The sequence below is a fragment of the Eulemur rufifrons genome, chromosome 16 (assembly GCF_041146395.1).
Source record: "Eulemur rufifrons isolate Redbay chromosome 16, OSU_ERuf_1, whole genome shotgun sequence".
In the NCBI taxonomy this organism is placed as follows: Eukaryota; Metazoa; Chordata; class Mammalia; order Primates; family Lemuridae; genus Eulemur; species Eulemur rufifrons.
Window position 1 is genome coordinate 96710387 of NC_090998.1, and position 12175 is coordinate 96722561.

General features: G+C 57.9%; 1 protein-coding gene across 1 annotated transcript; it reads right to left on the minus strand.

The window, feature by feature from the left end:
- Positions 1-523: 523 nt before the first annotated feature.
- On the minus strand, positions 524-5430 carry ARSA (arylsulfatase A). The gene is made up of 9 exons (XM_069489975.1): positions 5165-5430; positions 4318-4570; positions 3902-4142; positions 3566-3784; positions 3323-3492; positions 2910-3034; positions 2693-2820; positions 2361-2463; positions 524-2255 (listed from the first exon to the last, which is right to left on the minus strand). The coding sequence occupies exons 2-9, from the start codon at positions 4533-4535 to the stop codon at positions 1894-1896; spliced, it is 1566 nt and encodes a 521-aa protein (XP_069346076.1). The 5' UTR covers positions 4536-4570; positions 5165-5430; the 3' UTR covers positions 524-1893.
- Positions 5431-12175: the final 6745 nt, after the last annotated feature.

Genomic DNA, 12175 nt, shown 5'->3' on the forward strand with positions numbered 1-12175 from the left:
TGACGAGCCACGCCCAGCACTGCGCGGTGCGGGCGAATAGGCACCGGCGGGTCAGCACAGCAGGGCACACTGTCCCGCCAGAGACGGAGACGGTGCCTGCAGTGTGCACCGAGTGTCAGTGTTCGTCTAGTTCCTGCTGCAGGGTTTGCATGAATCACGCACCTGCTTCAGCTCACCTCCTCACCCCAGACCAAGGCACTGTTTGGGGCCAGCACCTTCACTCGGACCACAAATGCCTGTGGGCCCTACTGTGCCAGTTGTCAGTGGCTGCCGGGTGCTGCAAGGAAACCATCACCCTATGGGGGCAACTCCCAGACACAGCAGGATTTGGGGGTGTGGTCAATGTAGCCCCCAAACCAGATCAGCAGTGATGGGGGAGTTGTGTGGCGAAGGTGGAGGGTCCCTGGCACACTGTCTGACACCACAGGTTCGCACGCATGTCAACAACACACTCCGCTCACGGGTCACATTCCAGCAAGGCTGCTTTTGGCTACGAGTAGCAGACGGCCCACTGGCAGCGGCTTAAACAGAGTTTATTTTCTTACAGTGTGAGCTCTCCACGCTGGAAACACCTGTTTAGCAGCTGTATGTCCAGTCCCGGGCAGTGACCCTGCCGCAGCATGGTCCTCACTCCCTCCCCCCAGGGACAGCCCCACTACTGGGACTCTTGGTTGCGTGCTGCTCCTGGACCAATCTTACATTGGGACTGGCTCAGACTGGCCACTGCCCTCCTGGGACAAGGAGCTGCTGCAACCCCGAGGTCAAGGGGCCTTTGCCCACCACTGAAAAAAGTGGGGCCATTGGTAAGGAGGGGTGTGGCTATTTGGTAGGCAATGGACAGCGTTTGCCGTGGGGAGACATCTGCACACCCAGACAGCTGCCCTCTCACTCAGCCAACACTAAGGGAGCACGTGCCATCGGGGCACACGTGTGGGCCTGACATCAGCACACTGTGCCACACAAACATGGCCAGGTGATCAGGGGGTCCCTCACTGTAAAGGACACCAAGGTCGGAGGCAGGATGTTGCTGGTGGAGGGAACAGCCATGCCAGCCCACCAAGAGTGAGGGGGCCCAGGGGTGCAGGTGGAGGCAGGCCCCAGGCCAAAGCAGGCCACCATAAGGACTCTGGACTTTATTCTGAGTATGAGGAGAAGCGGGCAGAGTTCTGAGCAGGGATGGATACTCAGATCCAACCTGATAGATGTTTTTAAGAGATCACTTAGCTGCTGGGTGGAGAATGGCTCATATCAGGTCAAAGGTGAAGCCAGGAGACAGGAAGTGTGTATGCAGGTGAAACGCAGAGCCTTGGGAGGGTGGAGGGGGGCCCAGCGGGGTTGTCTCAGGAGTTGCTGATGTGCCTTCCTAGGAGTCGGCAGGGCCCCCGGGCCCCTTGTCCCCACCCGCAACGTGCAACTCATCACCTGCCTTCAGACGGGTTTCTGGTAAGAACCAAGGCAGCCTAGTTCCTCTGCCTGTAAAAAACGCTTCTTCCTGGGGAAAACCTGTCTGTCCCAGGCACTTTGCGTCTTCCGGGTCTTCTGGCCACCATGCCTCACACCCCCCCGACCCCGTGCCTGGCACTTAAAAGCACCTAGTACCGTTCCCATGAAGGGACGTGTGCACGTGTGTACTGACACACACAGCCTCAGAGCCAGGATGCCAGGGTTCAAATCCCAGCCCAATCTCTTTCTGGAAGGTGACCTTGGACAAGTCCTAAACCTGTCTGTGCCTCAGTTTCCTCCTTTGCATGACAGGGGAACAGCAGGGTTACCTCACACGGTGACCACAGGACTGGATGAATTATCACACCTGCAAGTCTCAGCCTGTGTTATTACCTTATCAGGTACACGCTACTTCCACACGCCTGCGCCCCCCGCCACAGCAATGAACCGTCACATGCCCGGGCCAGGGTCTCCCTGGGGACTGGGCCAGCGCCAGGCCTGGGTGTCTGGGCAGTGGCAGCAGGTTGGGCGGGGGGTGCAGCTGGGCCGGCAGCAGATCTGCAGGCCGGGGTCCTCACCCCGGGCCATCTGGCTGGGGCCAAAGGTCATAGCCGCATCAAACTGGGCCTTGAGCAGCTGCAGCTTCTTCATCGCCTGCAGCACTTTGGGGGTGACCTCGGCCACACCCCCCAGAAGGTTGTAGTTCTCACCAGGGTCCTCAGACAGATCATAGAGCAAGGGGGGCTCATGAGCAGTCAGGGGGGTGGCGGCGTGGCAGGCAGGGTCTGCAGTGGTGTCGCTGTGGGTGGAGCCTGGGGAGGAGTCAACTCTGTGCACAGGTCAAGAGCAGGAGGAGGGGCCAGGGCTCGGGGCTACTTGGGGGGCAGCAGGGAGAGGGGTGCAGGGGAGGAAGTTACCCTGGGTGAAGAAGTGAGCCTTGTACTTCCCACTCCGCACGGCAAAGACCCCGTGGACCTCATCTGGGTAGGCCGGGTAGAAGAAGAGAGACTGCCGGGGGCTCTGCGGGAAAAGCTGGGGGTCACGGGCGGGAGGGGCCGCAGCCGCTGCACCTATGGAGCTGCAGCCCTTGTCTGGGCCCTGGGGGCAGCCGCTTCTTGCTCACTCGGGAACCCGAGGGGTGGCGCCACTTGGAAGCCACTCAGCAAAGGAGAGGCGGAGGCACGCTCACACCCCAGGGGAGGGCGGGTGCCGGGGCTGAGGAGCCAGGATCACGGGTCACTGGCCCTACCTTGCCTGTGCCCAGGAGCAGGGAGCTGAGGTCAAAGCCATCCAAGGTGACATTGGGCAGCGGGGCCCCCGTCAGGGCTGCCAGGGTAGGCAGCAGGTCCAGGGAGCTGGCCAGCTCGTGGGTCACACCTGGGGGCAGGGGGTTGTTCCGTGACTCAGTTCACCATCAAGGCTGGAAAGGTGGGGCCAGGGGTCTGCAAGGAGAGCTGAGGACTGACCGGGAGCGATGTGGCCCGGCCAGAAGGCCAAGGCAGGCTCTCGGACACCCCCCTCGAAGGTCGTCCCCTTCCCGCATCGCAGAAGGCCAGAGCAGCCGCCTCGGGTCATGCGCATCGTCTCAGGTCTGGGAGACAGAGGAGGCATCAGGGCCTCTGACGCAGTGGCGGTGACCGCCAGCTCCACACTCTTCCGTTACAAAGCTTGCCCGCGGATGACCAGCCTGTCCCTGCCCCTGGCCTGCCAAGGTCAGCACCCCTGAGCACGTGTGGCCCCAGCCTCCCGACGGCACTTGTGGGTCGCTGGAACGTGGCCAGCATCGCCTGAGAGCCGCTTATCCCACCATGTTTTCAGCCAGCAGCCGTGGGAGAAGGACCCCAGGGCCCTGGACTGTGACACGGCCGCGCAGGCATACCCATTGTCGGAGGTGAAGATGACCAGTGTCTCTTTAAGCAGCCCCAGGTCCCCTATGGCCGTCATCAGGGCCCCCACAGCCGCATCCAGCTCCATCAGGGAGTCCCCGAAGGGCCCACGGCCTGAGCGGTCTGCAAAGCTCTGCCCACTGAACTGGGGGTAGTGGGTGTGCTGGGGGCAAAGACTGGAGTTAGCACCGGCAGGGGTTCCAGGCGGCCCGCAGGGTGGGGCTGGGGCCACTCACGTGGGACGCGTAGTACAGGAAGAACGGGCGACCTTCGCGCTGGGCGTCAGCCATGAGGTCGCGGGCGAAAGCTACGTAGCGGGCCTCCAGGCCGGGCAGCCAGGGAGGCTGCACCTCCACGGACAGGTTGGCCAACAGTGGGATGGGGACCAGGCCCTGGTCACAGAAGCCGTCACAGGGGGTGGCCGGTGGGAAGCAGGTCAGGTTCTGGCAGGGGCCCTGAGGGGGCAGCTCCAGTTAGGGTCTGGGCCAGGGGTGGGGCTGGGGGAAGGCCGAGAGTTGGGGGACTTGTGGGAGGTGGGCGGGGAGGGTGGCTGAGGGCTCCCCAGTTCGTACCTGGTCATGGGAGTACGGGATGCCTAGGAATCGATGGAAGCCCTGATGCGGGGGCAGGAAGGCCCCCTCGGGCCCCACCCCAAGGTGCCACTTGCCAGCCATTCCTGTGAGGTAGCCTTGGGCTGCCAGGACCTCAGCCAGGGTCACCTCCTCTAGGGGCAGGCCCCCTCGGGAGTTGGGCTCCAGGACTCCAGGGTACATGCCCATCCGAACTGGGAGCCGGCCGGTCAACAGGGCGGCCCTGCGGGACAAGTCCCAGAGTCCGTCAGACAGACTGAGACAAACATGGGGTGGGGGACAGAAATGTGCCCTTCCCCACAGAGAGAGACTGACCCCTCTCCTCCCCGACTGTCATCCGGGGGGAATCTGGTGGGAGGAATCAGAGGGGCGGCCTGGGGTGGGGCCCCCTTGCTCACCGGGAGGGTGTGCATAGAGACACAGGCACATAGAAATCCGTGAAGCGCAGCCCCCCTGCAGCCAGCCGGTCCAGGTTGGGGGTGGTGGAACTAGGGTGCCCGTAGGAGCCCAGGTCGCCATAGCCCAGGTCGTCAGCAAAGATGAGCACGACGTTCGGTGGGCTGGCAGTGGCCAGGCCTGCGGCCAAGGCCAGAAGGACGGCCCACAGCACCCTCATGGCACACGGTACAGACGGGCCCGACCAGAGAGACCCTTGAGAGGGAAGGCAAAGTGGCTCCAGCAGGCTCTTCCTGAGACCCTAGGCCCAGGCACCACGTCCCCTGAGACCCCAGACCCAGGCACCATGTCCCCTGAGACCCCAGACCCAGGCACCACCCTCGCCTGACCTGAGACCCCAGACCCAGGCACCACCCTCGCCTGACCTGAGACCCCAGACCCAGGCACCACGTCCCCCGAGACCCCAGACCCAGGCACAACCCTCGCCTGACCTGAGACCCCAGGCCCAGGCACCACGTCCCCCAAGACCCCAGACCCAGGCACCACGTCCCCTGAGACCCCAGGCCCAGGCACCACCCTCGCCTGACCTGAGACCCCAGGCCCAGGCACCACGGCCCCCGAGACCCCAGACCCAGGCACCACGTCCCCTGAGACCCCAGACCCAGGCACCACGGCCCCCGAGACCCCAGGCCCAGGCACCACCCTCGCCTGACCTGAGACCCCAGGCCCAGGCACCACGGCCCCCGAGACCCCAGGCACACATCTTCCCCCGACCCCGACGACCCGCTTCCTGAGCTCCCCGACAGAACCCGGGCTCTAACTTCCGGAGACCCGCCAGGGCCAGGACACCTGCAGGTTCTCGAGCGGAGATCGGCTCCTCTTCGCCTCGAGGTCCCAGCTCGGGCTCGGGGCCCCGGCATAAGTCACACGACACTGACCAGCGGCGTCCTGGGCGCCGGGACCAGGGCTGCGGGGAGCCGAGGAGGGCGAATCCCGGACAGCGGCCGCTTCCGCCTCGGCCCCCGCCCGCCCCGGGGCCCCGTGACCCTCGGGGCTGGGACAGGCCGGGCCGGGCCTCGGGCGGGGCGCGGGGACCGGGCGGGGCCGAGGAGAAGCGGGCAGCGAGGCGGGGAGCGGCCGAGCGCGGTTGTGCGTTCCGGCCACCTCCGCCCCTTTCTACACTCGGAGGCCATTGGCCGGGATCCGCGCGGGGCGGGGCGGGCACAAGGGCCGCGGGGGCGGAGCGTGGGGGCGGGGCTTCGTCGTGGGGCGGGACCGCGGGGAGGGGCACAGGGGTGGGGAGGACGGCAGCGGTGGGCGGGGCTTCGTCGTGGGGCGGGGCCTCGGGGAGGGGCACAGGGACGGGGCGAGGCCGCGGGGCGGGGAGGGCGGGGCTTCGTCGTGGGGCGGGACCGCGGGGAGGGGAGGGCGGTGGCGGTGGGCGGGGCTTCGTCGTGGGACGGGGCGGGCGGTGGCGGTGGGTGGGGCTTCGTCGTGGGACGGGGGGCGGGGCCGTGCCGTGGGGCGCGGGGCGCGCGGGGGGCGCGGGGGGCGCGGGGGGCGCGGGGGGCGCGGGGGGCGCCGGGGGCGGCGGGCGGGGGTCGCTCCCCGGTCCCCTCTCCCGTCCTGGGGTGCGTGCTCAGTGCTCAGTGCTCGTCCAGAGCGCTCCGGGGCCGGGGCTGCCCCAGGGCTCCTGCGCCCCCAGACCTCCGGCGCTGTGAGACTTGGGGGCCTTCTTTAAAAGGCCTGAGCGTCGGGGCGGTGTGGGGCCCCTGTGAATGCGCAAACCCGAGGGAACCGTGGAGCCCAACACACGGCTGGCTTTTCCTTCACGACTAGCAAATTCTTTCGAACCCTTTCTCCTGCATACCCTGTGCGCGTGTCTGCATGTGTGTCTTCGTGCGCGGGGGAGGGGTCGTGCGGGATGTGCGCTGTGTGTGTGGTGTGCGTGGGTGGCGTGGGGGGTGCGTGTGGGCTGTGTGCATGTCTGCATGTGTGTGTGTAGTGTTTGAGGTGTGGTGTTTGAAGTGTGGTGCATACGTGGTGTTTGTGTGTGCATGTGTGTGTGTCTCTGCCTGGTGTTCGAGGTGTGGTGTGTATGTGGGGTGTGTGTGTGTGTCGTCGTGTTTGAGGTGTGTATGTGGTGTGTGTGTGTGCGTGTGTGTAACTGGTGTTTGAAGTGTGGTGCGTATGTGTGTGTGTGTGTAGTGTTTGAGGCATGTATGTGGGGGGGGTGTGTGTAGTGTTTGAGGCGTGTGTGTGGGGTGTGTGGGGTCTGGTCTGTCTCAGGGTTACACGAGGGGGAAGGACCTGTCTGAAGACAACAGGGCTGGGTCCTAGCATAGTTCAAGATGGCTACTCAGAGGGGATGGAGAACAGAGAAAGCTAACAAGCCATCTTTTGCTGGGGATCTGCGTCTGCAGAGACTCTGCCTCGCTGCAGCCAGGCGTTCTCCGGGGCCTTGCCGTGTCTGGTTCAGAAAAGAGGAACTGAGAGTCTGGCACGTTTGTAGGTCTGGAAGAAACATTGATCCTTGATTCTCTCTGAGGGCTGCTACCTGTGAGGTTCCATCCGTATAGGAAGACCACCTTTTCTAGCCAAGCCACCTCCCCGCAACCTGCTTTGCTGCCGTAGGAGCCCCCACTCTTTCTGTAACCTCAAGACGGTGTACAGAGGCCTGACCTCCGCGGGGGTCGGGGTAGTCACACTGTGGCTTGCCCCGTGCATGTTGATAAATTCATTCCTCTGCCTTTTGTCAGTTGATTCTCAGTGAACCTTCAGAGCGTAAAGCAGAGGTTTTCCCCTGGCCCTACAGTTCTGGCATAGTTGGTAGGAAAACCCCAGCCACCTGCTCTTCTGGCAGCTGCAGTCAACCCAGGCCCCGACAGGCTGGCGGGAGGGTAAGAAAGTCTCCCCGGCCAGGCTCCTGGCCTCTCCGTGGGATCCAGTTGCACAGACGGTAAAAATCACTCTTTGTCTTTTTCCTCTCCAAAATCTTGATTAATGGGAGGAAAAGATTTATGTGATTAATCTTGGGTGTAGTGACTCTGGTGTACTTTTTGGTATGAATATCATATTGCCTGATCCTTTCCCCTTAGAAATTATCTTTTCCTTTGTATTTGTCTTTGGTTTTCTCTTCTGAACAAGAGGTTTTTTTTTTTTTTTTTTTTTTGAGACAGAGTCTCACTCTGTTGCCCGGGCTAGAGTGAGTGCCGTGGCGTCAGCCTAGCTCACAGCAACCTCAAACTCCTGGGCTTAAGCGATCCTACTGCCTCAGCCTCCCGAGTAGCTGGGACTACAGGCATGTGCCACCATGCCCGGCTAATTTTTTGTATATATATATTTTAGTTGTCCATATAATTTCTTTCTATTTTTAGTAGAGACGGGGTCTCGCTCTTGCTCAGGCTGGTCTCGAACTCCTGACCTCCAGCGATCCACCCGTCTCGGCCTCCCAGAGTGCTAGGATTACAGGCGTGAGCCACCGTGCCCGGCCTGAACAAGAGGTTTTTGTCGTGTTAGTAAGAGATGGTAAAAGATTTTTGTCCACCCTTTGAGTAAGCAACAACGGAAAAAGGGGGAGAGTTTTCCTTATACTGTCTTTATTTACTTATTTTTAAAAATTTTTCCAGAGATGGGGGTCTCGTTTGCTGCCCAGGCTTGGGTGCAGGGGTGTGATCACAGCTCACTCCAGCATCCAACTCCTAAACTCAAATGATCCTCCCACCTCGGCCTCCCATGTAGCTGGGGCCACAGGTGTGTAGTACCACACCTGGCTAATTTTTCATGCTGTCTTTATTAGGTCTTTTGATTGCTTGGAAAACTGAGCCTCCTCTCTAGCAAAGAGTAAAGATTTTTGCTTTTTGCAGTCTTTTCTCACTTATCACTTTGGCTAAATGAATATTATTTTAAATGACCATTATTTTACACTGACCTGTGTAAAATTCTATTTTGATCAAGTGTTTTAAACCTTTCTTATTTTATTTTTATTGTTTTTTAGGCTAGTCAGGTGAAGCAGTGGGGGTGGAGAAGGGGCAACGAAGTCTGTAACTGGTCGTGATGAGTTAGTTGTGAGCAACACTGCACCCAGACCAGCCTTTTTAATTTCACTGTTATTTTAAACCTTTGATATTTGACAAGCTTCCCAAAATCAAATTTCAAATTTTAAAATTAAGTCTTTTTGACCTCATAACTATTGGACATTCCAAAAATAGCCCTTGGAAAGTCCAAGAAAGATATATTAGGCTTATTTGGTATGTAAAAATCATATGTGGAACATTGCCAGATAAAGAAATGGCATTTACCTTTCTTTGAGTTATATTTATATTAGTGTGTTATTAATGTGTTCCAAAATTGTATGAGATTCCTAAAATTCTGTTATGTCTTAGTATGTTATCGGTCATAATTATGATTATTATGTAAAATTGTTGTATGCCACAGAAATAACCAAATTTCTTTGTCAATCGCATTTTTAATCATGGTATTCTAAATTCTTTTGTTATCTACAATTATTGTTTTACATTGATTCTTCTCAAAAAGCAGTTTATAATCAGCTACAGTCCAAAATTTGCTTCTTTTTCAAGGAAATTCATGAAAAGGACCCTGATAAGTACCTTTGAATTCAGGTTTCTTTTTTTTTTTTTCCTCTTTTCTTTTTTTCGCCTCAGGAAATATATAATTCAGGTTTCTGATGGCTTTGAAGATCATACCATTGGACCAGGTAAAAAAATTCCAGAACACTAATAAAAAAAAAAAAAGATGGGTTCATGGAGACTGCAAACCCTGCATCGAGCAGAGCAAGAATTAATTGCGTGGTGCTGAAGCGAGAGAGGACCGAAATGATTTTTTAATGACTTTTTGTTTGAAACATTGATGATTCTTTTTTTCTTTTTTTTCCTTTTGTTTCTCTCTCTCTTTCTTTTTTTTTTTTTGTTTGATGATTTGTTTTATGTTTTGTTTTCCAGAGTCAAGAAAACTTTTTTCTCTTAAGCTATTTATAGCTTACAGCAATTGGGTAAAGTATACTTTTGTGAACAAAACTGAAACGTTTACCTTTCTCTCTACCTGATTTATTTTTTTCCCAGTCTTTTATGTGATTTATTTTCTGCCTTTAACCATAATAATATGACATCCAAATTTTGTCTTAGCTGGCAGGTCTGTAAAAACATCTATCCACCCCACTCACAGGCAAGGCAAATGCTGCTTCTCGAAAAGGTCCCACCATGGACTCTCCGGTCATCCAACCCAAGTTTCCCCCTTGTGTGATTTTATCTTCACTTTAGTGTGCAGCCGCATCATTGAATTTCGTTCTAGACCTTAACGTTTCCATGGCTTTCCATTATTTTGCTGTGTTTTTTCAGAGAATGTGTCTGACCTTTACTGCATCGTCTATAGAGGCCTGGCCCGTGTGCAATGCACCTCTTGGAACGGGACACAGCAGTTGAACCAAACCCGTCTAGGAGTGCCATCAGGACCAAGAGATGATTCGAGAAGGTATGGAACAATATATTTAAATGTGTTCTTTTCTGGTTATTCCGTTCCCCTCCTCCCCCGTTTTTTTTTTGAGACAGTCTCATTCTTCGCCCGGGCTAGAGTATAGTGGCATCGTTACAGCTCACTGCAACCTCCAACTCCTGGGCTCAAGTGATCCTCCTGCCTCAGCCTCTGGAGTACGCGAGTAGCTGGAACCACCACTCCCAGCTAATTTTTCTATTTTTTAGTAGAGACAGGGTCTCACTCTTGCTCAGGCTGGTCTCAAGCTCCTGGCCTCAAGCTGGCCTCCCGCCTCGGCCTCCCAGAGTGCTGGGATTACCGCCCCCAGCTGAGTGCGCCCGTTCTTAGCTCTGCTAGCCAGGCCTCCTCTTCTCTCCCTCCAGTAACCTGTCTTGTCCCTATAACCTAATTTACCACCGTAACCTGGTTTTGGCTATGCTCCGAGCCTGAGCAAGGCTCTGTGGGTCCCTTTCTGTGACCTCAAGGTGGTATATAAGCTTCTGAGCCCCATGAAGGGGTTGGAGTCATCACTCCGTACACTTTGATAAATCCATATGCCTTTTCTCTTACTAATCTGCCTCTTGTCCGCTGATTTTCAGTGAACCTTCCCGGGGCGAAGAGGAAGTTTTCCCTTAGCCCCTGCAGTTTCCAGTTTGTTGAACTGTCACGTGGGAATGACAAATGCTCCTCTCAGTGTAAGAGAGGGCACCCCAGAGGGGGGATAGGTGGGCGTTTTACTTGATGTGGCCAAACACCCTGAGGTCAGTGCGGTAACTGGCCGGCCCAGGGCATCCCCCTCCAGCAGGCCCTGCGCCGGGCAACTCCTCTAGGGCAGGTGTCCCCTAAGGTATGTCTCGCAGGGCGGCTCCCCGCTTGACCTTGGGTTCCCTCACAAGCTCAGGGCAGGGATACCTGTTCCCAGGAAGAGCAGGACCTGGGCTCCCTAATGGGGAGGGTGTCCCCTGGTCACGGACCCTGGAGCCAGTGGGAAGGTGGACAGGGCTCTGGAAGGGCCTCTGGGGGCAGAGTGTGCAGTCGGGACTCGACTTCCACGGAGGCCCGGCTCTGGCTGGGGAGCTGGAACTTTCCCGATGACACATGAAAGCTCCAAGTCGAGGAGCCTTGTGGGAGCAAAGCCGGAGGGGCAGGGACTCCCAGGGGTGGGTGGGGGTGGGCCGAGCCCAGGCTGACCTGCAGGCAGCGGGAGGGGCTGGTCTCCCAAAGTCACAACCCGACACGGTTTCTGTGCCTGTGCATGGGGGCGGGGCCGCCACTGCTTCAGTCTGAGCCAGGACGGAAAGCTTTTCTGTGGCCCAGAAATCTTTGAATCTGTAATTGGAGCTATCACAGCTGGTTGGCGCTGTGAATTGGAGTTTAAAAGGAATCAACCAAAAAAGCATTTTCTTCTCTTTCAACTACAAGCTGGAAACTACCCCAGGACCTGCCCATTATTCCCAAGAAGAGCCTGGGGTTATGATGTTATGCAGATGGTGGCACTTTCCGCCGGGGTTGTGCCCCCTCCCGTGTGTGCCCACGTGACAGCTGCCCGGGCCCAGCCCTGACCTCGGCCTGGAGGAGGGGTGGTGCGCTGCCAGCTATGTTTGTTCAAAGGCGAGCGCTGCGGGCTGTCCTCGCCTTTGGAAATGTGAGTTCTTTTTCTGCACTGACAGAGCCCCAGTTGGAGAGAGCATGCTGGGGTTTGGGAAGTGGCTCTGGATGCCTGGGGCCCGGCTAATTTGGGACTAATGTCCACAGTCAGCCTTGCAGTGAGGGGCGCCAGCCTTGTCTCTCTGCACCTTGGACGGGGGACGGAAGAGGGCTCTGCGGGGCAGGGCGGGTGGCCGAGCTGCTTTACCGTGCCCACGTGGCACACGTGGAGGAATTCTGCAGCAGTTCATGGCACCTGCTGACCTGGGGACCCGGGACACCCGAGGCCCCTACCCAAGCTGCATTCCTCCCCCTCAGCCACCCCAGGATGGTCCCAATTCCAGAAGGGCTCTGCGGTCCCAGCGGGGAGGGTGCTTGGCCTCACCAGAGTGGCAGGTACCGACTGGGAGGTCCTCATGGAACCCGCTGGAATGGAGAGGGAGGCAGGAGGGTCCCGGACAGGGAGCGCGGTTCTGAGCAGAGGTTCTGCCCAGGAGCACTGTGCCTGGCGTGAGGTGGCTGCTGTGTGGCACTTCAAGATTCTCTGCCTGGCCAGACTACAGTCCTGGGCCTTCTCCTGGGCCCATCTGCACACGTCCTTGTAAAATCCTGCTGCAGCAAGAAGCCCCCACCTGGACATCCGACATCCTCGATGTCTGGTCCGGCTCCTTGTCCTCCAGCACCCCCAGGTGAGGTCTGGTCACCCTGGCCTGTCCTCAGCAA

Bases quoted from the DNA above. Each gene is read 5' to 3' on its own strand.
- ARSA (XM_069489975.1), bottom strand. From the start codon at position 4,535: ATGAGGGTGCTGTGGGCCGTCCTTCTGGCCTTGGCCGCAGGCCTGGCC. The intron at 3,785-3,901 runs GTACGAACTGGG...CTGCCCCCTCAG, and splicing joins TCCCGTACTCCCATGACCAG to GGCCCCTGCCAGAACCTGAC. The intron at 2,256-2,360 runs GTAACTTCCTCC...ACTCCTCCCCAG, and splicing joins GGCTCACTTCTTCACCCAGG to GCTCCACCCACAGCGACACC.